Below are 19,701 nucleotides of genomic sequence, written 5' to 3'. Positions count from 1 at the left end.
ATTCAAGTAGTTAAAACTTGCTAGTGTAATTAACAGTGAAACTGTATTTGAGATGTTTAGAGTACTTGTCAGAGAAAACTGGTAGATACTATCATCTTAAGAATATAATGTCTGTTTTTATTTCTGGTTTTTCTTTTTTCTGTTTTTCTCTCTGTATATTTTGTTTGTTTGTTTTTTGCATTTTAGGCAGTTAATTGCTCATTTGCAAGTTTTCTCTAAGTTTTCAAATCCACGAGCCTTATATCTGGAATCCAAATTATATGAGCTGTATCTTCAGGTAAGTAAAATTAATTCTTGTCAGTGTAGTTAGTTGTGGACTTTTCTCTACCATTTTCTTTACCCAAGTAACTTGTAGGTTTTCAGTAATTGTTGACTAGGGCTGATTTCTATATTTTAAATATATATTTTTTAACTAACAGATACTGTCTATACCTTGAGGAACAGTTTTAGACAGTACTGATTTAGTGGATTTTAAAGAAATTGAGGGTGACTAAACATTGATTGGCTGTGTTAACAGTGGGTGTAGCAAAGTATTGGTTGTCTAATGAGAACTGGGTGTTAGAAGGGAGTAGGGGTTTGTGCCAAGAGAGCTGCTGCTTTTCACTGCTAGGCGAGTTAGCCTTATGGAGCCCTAGCGTTTCAGGATCCGGTAGACTGGATGAAAGTAGGTGCAGCAGTAGTCCAGTGCAGTTATAGTATATGACCTTGAATTCCAGAGAAGGTTGCAGGAGGAAAAAACTGATGTGAGAAGCAGAGTAAGCATGGATGTCCCTCTAAGCCATCTGGGGAAATAAGGTTTTCTCTTTTCACTTGGAGGTTTTTTAAATGTAACACTATTTTGGCAGAATTTATCCTTATTTTGTCTGTAATTCAGATATAACTTGTTTATAGAATCAGAAGTCCAAACTCTCAGTTGTCGACAGGAAGCAAAAATCTGGACTGATCAGAGAGGCCTCAGAGCTGGGTCTTTCCTGGCATCTTACTGACTGGTTACCAGCAAAGAGCTTTCCCTCATTACAGGACCAATCCAGTTGGTGTCAACCTGAAGTCGTGTAGGGAACTGGCCTTGGCCAAAAGACAGACCTGAGAGTCTTGGCATGTGGGACGCAGGTGTCAGAGTTGTGTTTTTGTTTTGTTCTCTGCATACATTCTGTTCATCTTCCGTTACCTCCAAGACAATTTAAAGCTATTGTCATGAATCATCTTTAGCCCACATCTAAAAATTTAGATTCTAAGAATTTTAATTTAGCAAATTAGTAAAAGTAAATTACTGTCTGATGGCATGTGTATATCTGACTTCATTAATTTATTTTATAAAATATCATTCCTAGTTGTTGCTACATCAGGATCAGATGGTACAAAAAATAACACTGGATTGCATAATGACATATAAACATCCACATATTCTCCCTTACAGGTAAGTTATTTGAAGCTAAAGAAATGCTGTTTAGGGGGCTATTTTTACTCTTTTTACCAGAGAGCCTCTTATAAAGTAATTTTTTAAAGGCCCCAGGAAATTACCCTCTTTTCTAAGGTAATCATAGTGCTATTTTCAGGTAAGAAATGAAAACTAGAAGTATGTTTGTTAAGAGTGCTTCTTCATAGATAATAAGGTAGGAGAGAGAATATTGATTGAAAAATATGTGTTGAGAAGGTTATGTCATTTCTTCCTGCTTATATAATGGCATTAAAATCTTGGTGATTACTTAAGGAATCATCATAATTACACTCCAAGAACTGAAGAAAGCTTTCATATTATGCTTTTTTAAACAGCTGCATTACTGACTAACCCCTTATGATCCCTCTTGGGCTTCCTTTGTGGCTTGGCTGGTAAAGAACCCGCTGCAGTGCGGGAGACCTGGGTTTGATCCTTCTGTTGGGAAGCTCCCCTGGAGAAGGGAAAGGCTTCCCACTCCAGTATTCTGGCCTGGAGAATTCCAGGGACCATACAGTCTTTGGGGTCATAACGAGTCAGACACAACTGAGCCACTTTGACTTTCACTATGATCCCCCTTACCTTTTAAAATTTGAAACTTGCCATTTTGGAAGGTATTTGTGTAAAGACTTTCTTTTATGGATGTCAGCTACAATATAAAATATTCTTAATGCCTATTTCTTTTATGTATATATTTATCACTCTATTAATTATATTTTTAAAAAGTATTTTTGATTAAGTGATGATTTGTGCTAAATTCCATTTTTAAAGGGAAAACCTACAAAGACTGCTTGAAGACAGAAACTTTAAGGAAGAGATAGTGCATTTTAGCATTTCTGAAGATAATACAGTGGTGAAAGCAGCCCACCGAGTAGAACTGTTTCCTATTCTGATGAGGTAATTTATACTCTTTCAAAACTGATATTTTAAAGATTGATCACAAAAACAGTTGTGAACATAGTATTATGATTCTTTCAGCAATTGTAATGGAATATTTCATCTTGAATTTTATTTATTTTTATAATTTGTTCTTTTGGGAAAGTCAAATTGTTATAGAGACTTATTTTAAATATTTTGTCCCTAATCTGAGGAAAGATCTTGACATTGTGTTATTTTAATAGTGCTATTAAAATTAAATCCAGTATTTCTCTAAGGTTTAAGCCATTAAGAAATAGTAAAAATAATGCATTTGTTTGATAGGTAACTAATTATGAGATATAAAAACTAACCATACATGTATAAAACTTTATTATAGTTTTTATAGTTTTCATTGTATTTTTCTGGGTCAAAAAATAATTGTAAATAACAGTCATCAGTCAGCTTGTTAGTCCCTGTTTAAAAACCTTTTGAGGTCCCATTTTACTGAGAACAACAAATGGAGTCCTTACTACTCCTTTAAGGGCCTGGTATGACCTAGCCTAGACCTGCTTCTCTAACATCTCTTTGATTTACCACCCCTCTCAGAACCCATACCACAATCTTTCATCACAGTACTTAATCATCCAACATGGCCTCTTATTATCCATCTTCTCTACCAGAAGACAAACTCCATGCCTCTTAGTCAGTAGTGATCAGATGGAGTTTGTCTTCCCTTTTCTGATATAAATACCCCCTTCACTGTTTTGTTGTTGGATCTACGTATTCCCTACAGAGCCTTGATGAATTAATTGAAGTGGTGGTAGTTGTGGTTATCCTTGTCTTGCTGCTGTATTTAACAGTAATGTTTCTAGAACAGTTGTTCTTGTCTTAAAGTGTGGTCTGCTCCTTCTTGGTGGGGGCTGTCCCAGAGATGCTTTTAGGACATCCACGTGGTTAAAACTTTCTTCATAAAGATGTTACCTTTTCTCGTTGTGCTCCTGACTTTGCTGACCAGACAAAAGCAGTGATGTATAAAACTCCGGGTGCTTAATGAATCAGGACAGTGGCTCCAAACTGTGCTGGTCGTTCTTCATCCCCACAGGCCTAGAGTTTAAAAAAAAATAAACAAAAGCTGGTTTCACTCACTGCCCTTATTGACTCTTGAACCTTGAGGACTTGTCTTTATTATTCTGTATGAATTGAGAGGTATGCATAAAACACTCCTTCAGCTCACTAGTTTCCATGGAGTTTTTTTTCAGGTTTTCCAAATAACTGATGCATATTACAGAATCATTCATGGGTAAAGATCTGTTCATAGTGCAAAGTAGACAGATGGGCTTTAATGTAACAGAGTTTACAGCGTTCACTGATAATGGTTTTAGATTCCACGTTGCAACTAGCCTTTGAGAAACTTCCTCTTCTTGAGCTTTGGTGTAGAATCAAAGAGGAATATTCACAATTATCTGAGAAGAATTATCTGAAAGTTTACAAAATATATTTCCCTTCTCCAGTTGCATATCTGTGTAAGGCTGGATTTTCTTCAACCACAGTATATTGCAACAGATTGAATGTAGAAGCAGATATGAGGATTCATTTATCTTCTAATAATCCAGGCAATAAAGAAATTTGGAGCGGAAAAAAATGTACAATAATGCCTCTGATCTCTCTAATTTGGGGAGGGACAGGTTTGGAAAAAACAATTTTTATTAAAAATGTTAGTTATGCTAATTTGTTTTAACTTGTACTATGATAAATACTAATAGATAGAAGACATATGTACAAAAGCTCTTCAGTAATTTTTAAGACTAAAAAGGGATCCTAATATCAAAAAGTTTGAAAACCATTGTGTTTAAATTTTGAAAGTTAAGTCACTAGTTCTATCATGCTAAGAAGGTAGCTTTTATTACTATGTTATTTAGTTTTTTTACTAATTGGATGTTGAATTTTATTAGAATGACTATTGACATGTATTTAAATGATCATATTAACTTTTTTCTATGAGCCATTGACCTGTATCAATAGATTTTACTGGTGATTCTTTGCATTCCTGGAACAGCTCTAACACCGTTTTAATGCAGCACTGGGTACTGTTTTCAGAAATGTTGTAGACTTCCCCTGCCCCCCGTTGTGTATTTTTATTATTGAAGTATTTACAGTATTGTGTTACTTTCAAGTGTACAGCAAAGTGATTGTTATCTGTATGTATTCGGATTATTTTACATTTTAGGTTATTGTGAGATACTGAATATAGTTGTTCCCTGTGCTATACAGTAGATCCTTACTGCTTATCTATTTTATGCATAATAGTTTGTATCTGTTAATCCCATACTTCTAATTTATCCCTTTCCCCATCTTTTTCCCCTTTGGTAATCATAGTTTGTTTTCCATGCCTGTGAGTCAGTTTTTGTATATAGATTCATTTGTATTATTTTTTAGATTCCACATATAATTGATATCATATAGTATTTGTCTTTGACTTAACTTCACTTTAGTGTGATAATCTCTAGATCCATCCCTTTAAAAGGACTATTTCCTTCTTCCTGCTGTGGAACTATATCATGGGGATTGTTTTTCCTCTCAAGTTTAAACAATTCATCTTAAAACTGTGTTGACTCCAAGTTTACTCATGGTTACTGATCTCTTCAGGTTCCTTTTGACTATTTATAGATGTCAGTTTTTTCCAGAAGATTACCCATTTCATTGAAATCTTTCCAGTTTCCTTGTTTTACTTACAGTTGTACTCTCTTATTTTACTTCCTTCTAATCTATATATTCCTGTTTTCATTTTTCCTTGTTGAGACTTAGCTCTGGCTTGCCTGTTGTATTTATTTTTTTCTCTCCTCCAAAGAACCAGCTTCCAATCATTGTCTTTATCATTTTCTTCTTCCTGCTTCCCTTTGCCTTATTTGTTGTTACTTTTAAATCTCCATGTTAAAAATTTAATTTTTATTTCATTCTTCCCTGTTTTAGAATACATTCATTTAAATCTGTTGAGCTGCTATTCCAGCCTCCTAGAAAAACAAAACAACTCTGTTTTAGGATTAATGTGCAAACAAATAACCTTCTTTGGACATTGTAGAATTTTGTATGGTCGAGTGAAGAATAAGACTGGAAGTAAAACTCAGGGGAAATCTGCTTCTGGTACCCGCATGTCCATCGTCCTGAGGTTCCTGGCTGGGAGCCGGCCAGAAGAGATGGAGATATTCTTAGACCTGCTCTTCGAGCCCGTGAAGCGCTTCAGGAACGGTAGGTACCAGCCGCCTGCCGCGCTCTGAATGCGCGTTCTCTGCCCAGCCCTCTGCTGTCTCAGGCTGTTCCCCGCGCTCTGGGCATCCTTCTCAGGGGCGTGGTTGCTCCTCCCAGTCTCAGTGGTGGTCCTTTTGCTGACATGCTGACATTTACATTTGATTGAATTAGGTGGACCTCACAAATGATCTTGGGGTTATCATCAGCCTTGTGCTAATAAGCCCCTGGTTAGAAAACGTGTTTTCTGCTTCTGTGGTACATTTTGGCCATTTGAAAAGTGGTGCCAAGTTAGAGCCTATGCCAAGTGCTTAGTCGCTCAGTCGTGTTCGACTCTGCGACCCCATCGACTGTAGACCGCCAGGCGCCTCTCTCCCTGGGAATTCTCCAGGCACAGATACTGGAGTGGGTTGCCTTTCCATTCTCCGGAGGATCTTCCCAACCCGGGGATGGAACCCAAGTCTCCCACATTGCAAGCGTGTTCTTTACCATCTGAGCCACCAGGGAAGCCCTTGAAAGGTGGTGCTTCTCCATATACGATGAAGTCCTCAGAAACTCAAAGCATGCTGCAAAATGAATCTTAATTGTCCTGGCATGTATTCTTCCAGAGTCATTCACCTACTAAATAATGATTTGTCAAATACCTCCTGTGCCATGGACACTGTTGAAAATAGAAAACTGAGCATTTATAACCTCTGCTCTTAACCTCACAGTCTAAACAAAGTGGATTAGTAACTGTATACAATGTGATGTTCTGTCATATGTTCTCCAGTATGCAAGGTTAGCAATTAAAAGTAATAATGGCTAACATTTATTGAGCATCTACTTCGTGCCAGAATTAATGACAGGCTCCTTTACCTACAACTCAGTCGACCCTTAAAACAGCCACTTTAGGGTTCAGTGTTTATTTGTTGCCATTTTACAAGTAGGAAACAGGCTTAGAGAGCTAAGTACTTTGCCCTGGGATTTGAATCCAGATGAAGCTAGGATTCAAACCCAGATCTTCCTGACTACAGTACCTCTGTTCCAGTTTTATAATTGCTTTGCTTTAGGCAAACACAGATTTATTTGTAGGGTAATGTGTGGCTTTTTGTTTTTGTTTTTTAATAATAGGTGTAGCTATTTAAAAAGTTTTCGTTCAGTATAATATTGCCCTGTGAAGAATGTTGGCTGTTAACGAATACAGTTTTTGTTCAGTGCAATGGCCTCTGTTGTAAGAGGGTAGCTATGAATGATACCCTTACAGATAAACCACTTAGGTGTATGAATCAGCAAGCTCATGATCTCATACCAGTTGGTCTGAAGTAAAGCTCAAGCAATAGCTATTCAAGTCATGTAAGTAAATTATGAAATCAGTTTGGCACCCGTTTATAAAGGACTATTGTTTTATTTATTTGCAAGCAGCTGCAAGAGAAATAAAACATTTTGATTCTCAGCCTTAAAAGAGCTTATTCACATAGCAAGGTATTTTCTTTGAAACTGCTGAAATTAGCATAGTCCATGAAAGCTCAGAGGGAAAAATGTGGGAAGTTGATAGACAGAATATTGATAAAGTGGAATTCCTCCGGTTTTGAGGAATTGTATAAATAGGGGTAGAATTGGGCTTAGAGACTTAGTTCTTTCACAGATTTCTTACTCTCTCCTATTCCTCAGTTTCCTCATTTGTAAAGTGATAATAGTAAAACCTATATCTAGCTCATTTAATGTTTAGTAAGAATCAAAAGCAGAAAAAAATAAGTAAAGTATATTATCATCTGTGAATTATAACAGTAGAAAATGCTGTATTATTGGGAGAAATTGAAAGGAAGCTATAATTGTAAATAGGAGCGAGCTCATATTTCACTGCACGTGCTGTCTCTGCTCCTCTGTGTTTCACCAGGAGAGTGCCATTCCGCCGTCATTCAAGCAGTAGAAGATTTAGATTTGTCTAAAGTTCTTCCTTTGGGTCGTCAGCACGGCATATTAAACAGCCTTGAGATAGTCTTGAAGAACATCAGTCACCTGATCAGCGCATATTTACCAAAGATTCTGCAGCTGCTGCTCTGCATGACTGCAGCGGTGTCACACATGCTTGACCAGCGAGCAGAGGTGAGCGGAGGCACTTTAAACTTCGGCGCTCTTCGTGGGCACATGGGACTTCCTTGGTAGCTCAGCCGGTAAAGAATCTGTCTGCATCCAGGAGATCCCGGTTTGATCCCTGGGTCTGGAAGAGCCGCTGGAGAAGGGAACGGCTGCCCACTCCAGTGCTCTTGCCTGGAGAACTCCATGGACAGAGGGGCCTGGCGGGCTCCAGCCCACAGGGTCGCAAAGAGTCGGACACGGCCGCGCGACTTCTGTCACTTTCTTCTGGGGCTCATACAGGTCGGTGTTTTACTTGGGAAGTTGGCTGGAGCCTGAATAGCTCACATCATTCTAGGCTAAATCCTATGTAAGGTGTCTCTCTAAAATGACCTTTCCTGTTAATGGGAATCTTCACTGTTATAAGTACTTATGAATAGCTAGAAAATGCAGATTATATCAAGTGTCTATTTAAAAAGGAGGTGAAACGGTAGGGAGGCATTTACTTCTGTCTATGTCTCAGAGACCAAAGTCTGGGATAGTTGAACTGATTTTTAATTTCAGAAGCCTGAAAGTGTGAGAGATGTCTTCTAGCTCTCATTTATTCAGAACGCTGTTGGCATTGTCCTTGTTGAGGCAGAGTTGCCCAGAGCTCTCGTAAAAGTAAATGCTTACCGACTCTAAATGGAGGGTTTTAAGTGAAGGGAAGTAGCAAGATTGGGCATGACAAGCCAAATAGCTAACTGCCTGGAGGCTTCATGAGGTGGTGCCTAGGAGATGTTTTCTGAATGATTTTGAAGATGATATATTTATGTTCTGTTGAAACAAGTGTGTGAACATAAGTTTACTCTGTGGAATTTATGGAACTTAAAATGTTTTTATGGACTGAAGACTTCTTGAAGGAGATAGGACTTGAAGTGAAAATCCACACTCAGATTTCTGCTATTGATTTTTACCTCAGATTTCTGCTGTTGTTGTTAATGACAAATAGGCACAATTTTAATTTGGCTAAAACTCATTTGTTTTATCGATGTGCCTGGTGAACTGCCTCTGAGATACAGCCAGAATTTTATGCTGCCTTATTCATTGAGCCCCTACTGTGTGTCAGACACTGTACTAAGCACTGGGGTGAGGATCAAACAAAACTTCCTGCCCATTTAATTATTTTGTAAATACTTACTTCACACCTGCTATGTGCCAGACAGCGTTGTAGGTGGGAAATGAAATGGTAAGGACTCAGTATCTTGGGGAGACTATAGATAAATAGCCAAATGATCAGAAGAACATCAGTCGGTAAGTTCTAAGAGGAAGATAAACTCAGGAGGTCCCTCTGCAGATGTCTATAAGTCATTCTCTGTGTCCCTGTTTTCTCTCCAGGCCTCTGTGACTTCTAGCCACCTTGGCCTCCCCAAGCTTCACAATTGTCCCCTCATTTTAGGAGGATTGTCGCACTCTTCCTGGGCACTTCCTTCCCATACCAAGGTCTGAAAGTCTGCAGGCAGGAAGCCAAGGAATATGTAGGATTCATCTCCACTGTTTCTCCTCTCTTGGGGATGACTGTCCTCTGTTGCCTGCTGTCCAGTGTCCAAAAAGTCATTGTTTCATATATTCTTCAGTGTCTTGAGAGGGGAGGCTAAATCTTGTCCTTGTTATTTCATCATGTCTAGAAGCAGTAAAACCACCTGAAGGGAGCAGGCAGAGCAGCCCTGCAGCTAACACAGGGCTGGGAGTAGCTCATGTTTCCCTACAGCCAGAGCAGAAACCTCATGAGGTGTGGCATCTAGGAGTGTCCTTGGAAGGGGATTGTCTCTGTAGTGGAGCCAGATTAGCCCAGGCATAAAGGCTCCACCTAACAGAGCCTAAAAAGATCAAACTTTTCCTGAGTAAATCAGCTGCATCCCAGAATAAAGCTCAAAACCTCTTGGGTGATTTAAATGAAATTAGATTTCACAGTGTCTGACAGTCAGGTATTAACCAGGCAAGAGGAGGATTTTACCTGTAATGAAAAAAAAACAAAAAAAACAATGGATAGAATCAGGCCCAGAAACGACACAGGTGATAGAATTAGACAAGGACGTTAAGACAACTGTTAGAAATACGGGCCATACATTCACAAAAGTAGAGGAAAGCATGAGTGTGTTAGGGAAAGACATGAAGATGTAAAGAATTTAAAATAAAATGAGGGACTGTGGTAGGAAGTGACCAAACTAGAGGTAGATGGGTGCTGCTTTTAGTAGAGTGTTCAGGGTCACCTCTCAAGAGCTGATACTTGAGCTTACACCTACCCAGCCACTGGAAGAACATTTCAGGCAGAGAAAATGACTAGTAGCACAAAGTCCTGGAGTGAAACAGTATTGACATCCCAGGAAGAAACAGAATTTTAGTTTTTGTCTTATGAGTGACAGTGACTGCCTATACATGGACATTTTAAATCATGAAAGTCCTCTAACTTTTTGGTTAACTTGGAAGATGTTACTCAGTAATGTAGCCTTACTCCTGAGTCAACAATCAGTAATTCAAAGGATCATTTATACAATTTCACAGTTCATTAGACAGTGAGGTGCTCGCCTTCCTGACAGATAAGAACCTTCTTTACTTCTTTCTTGTTAATTCTTGGACAAGTCCAAGGAATTCCTTGAGTTTCTGTAATGAATTATTGCACAGTAATATGCTCAAGTGAGTTAAAGTTCTGCACTTGTGTGTTTGAGTGAAGTCAAACATTGACTTTTTTGTATCTTTCAGATCCTTCAGGGCATTGACTGACACTGAAATGGTGTCTTGAAGGTTGTTTTGATTTGGTTTTCATTTTTTGTGTTTGTTTTGTTTTGGTATATTTAAGCAAGGAAGTAACTTGTAAATGTCCATAAACTCCGTCATATGGAGTATTCCTCTAGGAATTAAAGTCTGCAATTGCTCATTTTTAGGATTTTTCTCCAGTTTAATTTCTCAACAATCACTGAGAAGTGTGGGCAGTTGGCCCTATAGTTACAAAAGAGAATAGAACATGCAGATTCTACTTGATGGGGGCCTTGGGGGGCTGATGGGCGGGGGAAATGGGGCCTCTGATTTGGTGTCATGTTTGCAAGGTTAGTCTTACTGCTCCAGGGGATCGTGATAGCATGTTTCTTCAAATATCAGTAATAGTTTTTATCTTTCGCCAGATGTGATCCTGAGAATAATGGAAATACTGTCAGTGGAACTGAGGCAAAACATAATGACTCGTAACAGTGTCACCGCCTTGTCTGCCATGTCCTCTCTTTGTAACTTGCTTAATGAGATAGTTAGCTAAAAGTGAATGGCAGAAACTTGACCGGTATGTCAGGCATCATGATTCCTCAGATTTACATAGCAAATTAATGACATCTTCATACTCTCTTGAATTTAAAATGTTCAGTTTCATATTCAGATACTTCCATTCATCAGATTATCAGATTCTTATGACAAGTAACTTAAGAGTTTTCTCTTTGTTATCGTGGCTACATGACTTGATGTTCATTATGTTAGGTTACTTGTGCTGTCTTCATACATTTTGGCGTGCTTTAAATGTCACTAATTAAAGTCAAGTGTAGAAAATAAGTTGCCACTTATATATCCAGAGCTCACAATATGTTAATCAAGTGGAAAAACAATTAGGGTTTGGATCTTCTCCCATTTATTTGGTTTTACAACATTCTGTGCTTGGGAGAAATCTCTCTGAGGCTTTTTTTTTTTTCCTCTGCCTGACCTAAATCTCTTCATCTTTTAATATCCAGTGGAAATTCTGCCTGAAGTTAACCTTTCTCTGATTTATAGTAATTCTTGTCCTAAGTCAAATCTCTTTGGTATTTTTCAACTCTCATGTAGTTTAGTAAATGTTCAGGAAGATTATAAGTTGAGGTCAGGACTATGGCTAGCATACCATTGGACTCATTAGTATAGGCTCAGTATATTTTTCTACTCTGAGCCTAAAAATTTGGCTGCATTATTTATATTCTATAACTCGTAGGGAAGGAGATGCCAGTGGAAGTAGCAATACCTGTTAATAAAAGAAATTTGCTGTTAATTTAGACATCTTCCGACTCTAGCTTCTCTGCCTCTAAACAGACTAATCTTATTTTTCTCCAAATTGTATTTTCCTTTGAGCTGTATATTTTGAGATCTTTGCAGGCCTTAATTCAGTCACTTCATTCTCCTTTACTGCACAAAGTATTTCACTGAAGAAACTATAAGTTCTTCAGTCCCGTGGACTAATTTTAACGAGAATAACCAAAAACTCATAGTTTTTAAAAATAATAATAATAATAATACAAATATAAAAAAAAACAGAAAAGTGGCTTTCATTTGAAATGAACATTTAGATTTTATTTTTCCTAATCTGAAGCATTATAATGGCAGAAAACGTTTTGTTTAGAGTGTTCTATATGTGGGAAGAAAGTAGAATTTTACTTGAGATAGTTGCTTGAATTAAAAAGTAAAACAATGTATAATACAAAACGATGTTCCCACTGAGATTTTGTTTTGCCTTGAGGACACTTAGTGTGATTTTGCTGGACATTGATAATAGAACACATCTCACCACTTGATTTTTTTTTTTTTTAAGTCTGTATTCCCTTCTTGTTCAGTGAGAAAAGCAATATGACTTACTGACGTTTCCATGTGAATCAGAACCAGAGTCAACGGACTTAATAGCAGGATTTCCAGCTTGATTCTTAGCTGTCTGAGCAGGAGTGCCTCCCTGAGGAGTCAAAAATAAAAACAATTTTTTTTTTAATAGAAGATCTTTATTTTACAGATACAGCCGAGGTTTATTAACCCACTGAAAAATTTAAGACGTCTTGGAATCAAAATGGTAACTGATATCTTTTTGGATTGGGAGTCCTATCAGTTCAGAACAGAAGAAATTGACGCAGTGTTTCATGGTGTAGTTTGGCCCCAGGTAAACCTTGATGCCCGCCTTCTGCCCAGATGCTGTCTGCCCTCTTCTTTGTTACTGCTTTACCCACACAGTCTACCCCCGGCACAAATGCTTATCTTGGCCTTTTCTGTCATGTCAAGCCGTTCTTTGTTTCTGGAAGTTTTAGAACACTTTTCTTTGCTTCCACTACCACCAAAAGCTCAAGAGCTAGTTTCTCTGGTATAGTAGCATTTATACTTAAGGCTAATTTGAATAGGACTGTGTCTCTTAAGCAAATGCCATATAACTCTTGTAGCACCTCACATGGTATGCCTCTGGGTTTGACAAGCATGAGGAAAAAATACACCGGGATTTTTGTTGCACGTTTCCTTGTTTGGTTTCTCTGGTTGTCCCCACTTGGTGATATAACTGGTGTAGTTATAGCTCAGACTGTAGCAGAGACTTGATCTTAGGCACAATTGCTCACAGTTCAGTTTGTCCTTTAAATATTAATCTCTGTCTCTTGGCTCTTGTATCCTCGTATGGCTTCTGTTCTTGTTCTGCTTTTCAGTTGTTTTTTTCTTCAAGTCTGCATATGTTCTTATCTTGTCTTGTTTTTATTTTGTATCTAGATCAGCAGGCTCGGATCTGAAAGTCAATATTCTCCTACTCCTCTACTGAAACTAATTAGTATCTGGTGCAGAAATGCAAGGTAAAAATTTTTTTTTCTACCTTTAAAAATGATGGTATCTTAGACTAATCTAGTCAAAACTAATAAAGGGAACTAATGGTGTCGTTTATGCTCTTTCCACATAGTGAACTATGTATAGTGCAGTTAAAGAGAATAATTGAATCTCAAAATCCATAGTTTAAAGAAAAGTGCAATTTGCTGAATAATAGGTGTAGTGTGATCCAGGAAAAATGCTTTTACGTGTGTATCTATGTATAAATATAAAGTGAAATAGGAAATCAGTAAAAGCTAATTTGTAATTGGCATTCTAATCTTTTTCTCAGTTCCCACTTAAAAAATTTCATAGGCTCCATGGATATTCTAGGTCTTTTTCTTCTATTCTTTATAAAACGCCATCTAAATTTGCACACAGCACTCATGGTCGCAAGTCAGTATCCCTTTATGGACATTATGAGCCATTAACAGAACCTTCATCAACTGATGGTTCAGAGATGCTATGTTACAAACTGAATGCATATTTACTGAAGAGTAATAGAAGCAGACTTAAGTTTGTTTTATCTATTTTGAAGAGCAAAAGATAGAATAAAGGAAAATGTGTTTTATCATTGATTCAGTGATGTTAAAATCTTGGCATCAGTTTTTACAAAATTGGGATCATACCGTATAGCAAATTTTTTATTTTGTTTTTTCTTATATATTTTGTCATGAATATTTCCCCATGTCATTAAGTAGTCTTCAGAAACAAACTGTACACCTTGACATTGTCTTCCTCAGGGAAGCCTATTTTTGTCTTCACTGTCAGAAGGGCTCTTTTAATTCCCAGTTGGATAAAGTGATTTCATATCTTGTTTTTTCATTGGATGTTTATAAGCAGCACTTCATAGGCATACTTGAGAAATGTTTTATAGTTGTATCATTGTTACACAAATAAGGTATGAAGGACTTTCACTGAAGAAGACTTTACAATAGTGATTCTGTTTTTATGTTAATTAGGTCCTCATCAAGGATAGAGCCACATCACTGAATGCCATTTCATCCTTTTCTACAGTTTCTCTCTCATTGACAGTAGAGATAATAATATGTAAACTGTCTTGTTTGGTGCCTGCCCACACTGTCCCCAGTATCTATTGGACAAACTTGTATGAATATAACCTCTTAGAACTTTTCTTTGAGTTTGTCAGGACTAAACATGTTCAAGTGCTTGAGCTCTTTTTCCAGTGATGATGAATTGGTGAAGCCAAACTATTTGAATTTTTTCAGTTTGACCTTCCTACTGATTTTTAGGAACGCATCTCTGGCTGTAAAACAGCTGCTGGTTTACGTGTAGCTAGAAAGTTTTTGTGTTCCCTGCTCTTTGGGGCATTGTTTGTCTGAGGCTTTCATTATTGGGGATGGGTTCATCACCTTTCCTATCACAAATGATCCTAGTCTGAATGTTGCATATCCTAGATAAGCAAATGTTAGTTTGACCTGTGGTCTGTACTACTAACTTTCATGTTGTAGTACATTGGTTTTTATGTGAGTATATAAACATTCACATCCTAGAAGGCTTATAATTGAAAAATAGCCTGTCTTTAGTACATTTCTCTTAGAACTAGCAGTTCAGAGCTCAGTTTTACCACTTATTAGCTCAGTGGCTTTGGACAATTCTGTTTCTGCATCTGTAATGTAGAGATAAGCATACCACCATAACATAGAGATATTATGAAGATTAACATGTACATAAAAAGAGAAATATACATAAAATGCCAAGATAATATGAGAAATATACATAAAGTGCCAAGATAATATGAGAAATGGACATAAAGTGCCAAGATAATATGAGAGATGTACATAAAGTGCCCAGATAATATGAGAGATGTACATAAAGCGCTCAGATATGAGAGATACACATAAAGCGCTCAGATAATATGAGAGACACACATAAAGCGCCCAGATAATATGAGAGACACACATAAAGCGCCCAGATAATATGAGAGACACACATAAAGCGCCCAGATAATATGAGAGATACACATAAAGTGCCCAGATAATATGAGAGATACACATAAAGTGCCAAGATAATATGAGAGATACACATAAAGTGCCAAGATAATATGAGAGATTTACATAAAGTGCTGAGATAATACAATGTTTGTATGGTGCCTAGAATTATTATCCATCAAATTTTAAAGTAATTTCCTTTCTGAGTAACCTTATTAGCTAGCATTCATCTGCACACATACACATATATCTTCATTAAACTCTGAAAATCCACGAGGAACATGTTTTTAGAAATAAACGTATTGAGAAAGAAGGTGACTGTTTCAATGTTTCCTCTTGCAGATATTTCTGTTTCCTGGCTAAACAGAAACCTGGGCACCCAGAATGTGATATCCTGACCAATGTTTTTGCGATTCTCTCAGCAAAGAACCTCTCTGAAGCCACAGCTAGTCTTGTGATGGAAATAGCTGATGACCTTCTTAGCCTTCCAGATTTTGAACCCTCAGAAGCAGTTTTGAGCTTGCCGGTGACAGGATGTGTATACACAGAAAGTGCAGATGGTATGTAAGCTCTACAGAGCAAAGGGTTCTACTTTTGAGGTATCATTTGTACCCTCAGAATGAAAAAGTCAATAGAATCTGACTCTTCAGATAATCTAGGTTATTAAGAGAGTTTATCCTCTCTAGGAATCAATACCTAGATTAATTAAATGCCTAATAATTCAGTTTATATAAACTGAATTTTCTTTGCAGTAGTTAGAAAATCAGATTATTTACACTCCAGAAAGCTCAACTGTCCTCTAGGACGTTATCGAATGATTTCCACTATCATGTCTCTGAATTGTTCTTACCATATTATCCTAACAGTTCTTTTAGTGTTACTAAAAGTGGTTTAAATAAAACCTCAAAGGTCTCATATCAGATTTTTAATTTAGATAATGATTAAGGAAGCCTGGCATGCCGCAGTCCATGGGGTCACAAAGGGTCAGACATGACTTAGTGACTGAACAACAACATAGATGTTTTAACTAAGAAGAAATTTATTTAATCTTGGAGGTTGAAATGTATGAAATTTTCATGCTAATTGAGTTCCTGCCTTTTCTGGCATTGAGAAGATATTGTACAGTTATCTTTTAAGAGTGTAGTTAATTAAAATCAGTACATTTATCTTTATTTCAGAGTCTATCACAATAGGAGGACGATTAATTCTACCTCATGTACCTGCTATTCTCCAGTATCTCAGCAAAACCACAATAAGTGCAGAAAAGTTGAAAAAGAAGAAGAATAGAGCACAAGTCAGTAAGGAACTTGGCATTCTTTCAAAGTAAGTGGTCTGTTGGTCCTTAAAAGGTAATGTTACAACTTGGGGTTTTAATTTTTTAAAATTATATTTGGTGTTTCATTTGCTTTAGCACGGTAAAGTTTAAAGGTTTAGGTTAAAGGTTTTAGGTTAAACCTAAAAAGGTTTTCAGTATTTTAAATGTCCTCCAGTTTTAAGTTTATATAGAATTCTTTTTCTTTGCTGGAATAGACCTTTTATGGCATCTGCCTTTATTATAAAAGATAACAGAATTTTCAAAATTCTAAGGTAGACTAATAGATTTGCTTTATTAGCCTTTGCATATTTTGTTCAATTAGAATTTTGAATTATGTGAGATCATAAAGTTGTAGTTTTTTAGTGGGATTGATGAAAATAACTAACAAAAGAACAGGTTGCTGTGTTTGTTTTTTTTAAGAGTCAAGATCTTGCAAGGGTTTTTAAAGATTTTCTTGGGGCTGTGGCGAATAAAAAAAAAAAAAAAGATTTTCTTAAAAATTCTCTATATACTACTAGACCTGGTAGTAGGTAACTGTGATTTCTATAAAGTGTCTGGTTGGTAAATCTGAGTGCACAGAATGATTCTGCCTTTTTTTGTGGGGGGATAGACCATGCCATGTGGTTCCCTGACCAGGGATCAAACCTTTGCCCCCTGCAGTGGAGGCATAGAGTCATAACCATTAGACCACCAGGCAATTCCCCAGAATGGTTATATCTTAAACTCTAAATTGTTACAGGACTTAGTTGTTGAAAGTTTATTTTTTCTGTTACTTTCAGCAACAACAGAAAATGATGTGTTGAGTCTTCTAAGAACTTCTTTTAAATGTTTTGTTTATACTAGTGTATTTCTAACTTATGCAGAACGGGAAACCACACCAAATATCCTTAAAATATTTTGTCATAGGCCATGTGGTAGTGAGGTGATGGTGATGATTAGTGCCAGAAAGACCAGGGTTTGGAAGACCTTCTCTGCCGCTGCCTTTTTGGTGACATCAGTTTCTCTGAGCCTCAATTTTCTCTGGGCAAAGTGGGGTTAATAATTCCTACATTATACAGCTTTTGTGGAAGTTAAATTGAAATGTATATAAAGCCTAAAACAAATCTCGACCCTTAAAAATGTTGTTTCCTTGCAAAATAAGCAATTACCAGTGCACAGTCAGTTGTCACAAAGACAGTGGAGTGGCAGCCACCAGCCTGAAGGTGGAGGGAGAGTGGGCGCTGTTCAGAAACTGCTCACACAGTTACAGGCTGCCTGGGTCTTTCCTCGCTGATGTTCTTCTACAAAAAGTTTAACTTCTTGGGAAATATTCTCATGTTACATATCTTCCTTACCTGTCCCATTTGTTTTTCCTTCTCCAGGATCAGCAAGTTTGTGAAAGAGAAAGAGCAGAGTTCTCTGCTCATTACCCTGCTCCTGCCCTTCCTCTGCCGCGGCGGTGTTGCTCAGGTATGAATTCACAGCAGTGATTTGTTTTTGAAGTGACAGTTTATTAGGTTTATTTGTGAAAAATAATTCTGTTGGTTAGAGTCTGTGAGATATTTGTCTCAGAGTATTTGTGAGAAGACTTCATAAAGAAATATAAAACTGAAAACAGGGGAGAAAAATTGGGACAGAAATGAATGAGGGCAGGCCAGAAAGTGAAGACTTCATCACCTACTATCACAGTAAAAGGCTCACCTCTTTGTTTTCCTTTGTTTAGCTTCTAATCCATTTCAGGGTTTTTTCCCCCTCTCTGACTTTGATCAATAACAAATCTGAAATGTGAGGTGTGCATTGATCTTAAATATGAATGATAGTGATCTTAAGTACGAATGGCAAACTGAGTGAAAAGTCAAACTGTTTTCATATTCACACATTGCTGAGAGTCTCTGGTATGATTTTCAAACCCTAGTTTAGTCTTTATTTTTTAAAAGAGTCTCCCCATTTCTCACACTCATTTATAAAGCCTAGTTATACTAAATGACTCTTACCATGTAGTAATTTAGTTTTAGAAGACCACGCATTTCTGCACAACCAAAAGTGTGTGTTTTTTGTCAGCAAGTTTATTTTCTTTGTTTCTTTTTTGACTAGAAAATAGAAGAAATTATGTTTTAAAACCATGCATGTTTTCTATTAGAACTAAAGGAAGAAACTGTTGCTGGACACTATTATGGGTTTTTGGTCAAGTTAAAATGTTAAGAACTTTTAAAAGACCATAAAATAACTTTTCTAATTACTACTGCTTTTACTTGTTACACATATTTATTTGTGTTCTGTGCTGTGATATATTAAAAACAACATGACCAGTTTTCTGAATTACTGAAATATGATTTCTCTCCATGTTATTACTTCTTAAGGATACAGAAATCGATATTCTGGTGACAATACAAAACCTGCTGAAACACTGTCTGGAGCCTACAGGCTTCCTCAAGCCTCTAGCAAAACTCTTCTCAGTCATTAAGAACAAGATGTCAAGACAGTTGCTTTGTACAGTTTTCCAGGTCTGTAATATTCATTTCTATCCTAAATCCCTCCTTTTTCAAAAGATAACTATGACATGGAATGCATATTAGCAGCTTTCTTGGTGCCAGTATGATGTTTCCATATATTTTTGAGTGCAGGCATGGAATCAAAGGGGATGGTGAGCAGAGAAGTTAAGGTTGTATTCACTAATAATACACTGCTTTCATTCCTTTTAGACCCTTTCTGATTTTAAGAGTGGATTAACATATATTACTGATGTTGTCAAGGTAAGAAAGAAAATCTTAAGTCTCTTTTGCTTCAAAACTATTATTATTTTCCTTATTTAAGATTTATATACCTTCATTTATATGGTTTCACTGGCATTTTTTGTAGCTTAGCGCCTTTGATCAAAGACACCTTGATGATATCAACTTTGATGTTCGCTTCTCGGCGTTCCAGACAATTACCTCTTACATTAAAGAGATGCAAACTGTGGACATTAACTACCTAATTCCAGTTATGCATAATTGTTTCTATAACATGGAGGTAGGTTTTTTATAGTAAACCTTTGTGGATTGTTTTTTATTATTTTGACAGTACAACCGTATAACCTAATTTCTTAATTTGGTTTTTGAGGGCAATGGGATTTTTAGTATATAATTTCTTTTAGTTGCACAATATTTAGCAAAGACCATACTGTTATTCTCATGATGTGAAAGGCAGATATTTTGAAAAAAATGATGTATGTAGAAGCACTTTGAAAAGTCAAAAGCTGTGTATTAGAATGGGAAAATTCATAG

General features: G+C 36.8%; 1 protein-coding gene across 1 annotated transcript in view; it reads left to right on the top strand.

The window, feature by feature from the left end:
- Positions 1–19,701, top strand: part of UTP20 (UTP20 small subunit processome component) — a 91,126-nt gene that overhangs the window by 32,172 nt on the left and 39,253 nt on the right. Inside the window, exons 23-35 of the mRNA XM_070454080.1 lie at positions 187–277; positions 1,332–1,417; positions 2,207–2,332; positions 5,373–5,539; positions 7,416–7,624; positions 12,366–12,509; positions 13,100–13,179; positions 15,484–15,701; positions 16,320–16,464; positions 17,818–17,905; positions 18,796–18,939; positions 19,138–19,188; positions 19,295–19,447. Of these exons, the coding sequence (XP_070310181.1) occupies positions 187–277; positions 1,332–1,417; positions 2,207–2,332; positions 5,373–5,539; positions 7,416–7,624; positions 12,366–12,509; positions 13,100–13,179; positions 15,484–15,701; positions 16,320–16,464; positions 17,818–17,905; positions 18,796–18,939; positions 19,138–19,188; positions 19,295–19,447 (1,702 nt within the window). The remainder of the gene's footprint in view (positions 1–186; positions 278–1,331; positions 1,418–2,206; positions 2,333–5,372; positions 5,540–7,415; positions 7,625–12,365; positions 12,510–13,099; positions 13,180–15,483; positions 15,702–16,319; positions 16,465–17,817; positions 17,906–18,795; positions 18,940–19,137; positions 19,189–19,294; positions 19,448–19,701) is intronic.

Source organism: Odocoileus virginianus, chromosome 23 (genome assembly GCF_023699985.2).
Source record: "Odocoileus virginianus isolate 20LAN1187 ecotype Illinois chromosome 23, Ovbor_1.2, whole genome shotgun sequence".
Classification (NCBI taxonomy): Eukaryota; Metazoa; Chordata; class Mammalia; order Artiodactyla; family Cervidae; genus Odocoileus; species Odocoileus virginianus.
This window is presented reverse-complemented; position numbering and strand designations above follow the sequence as displayed.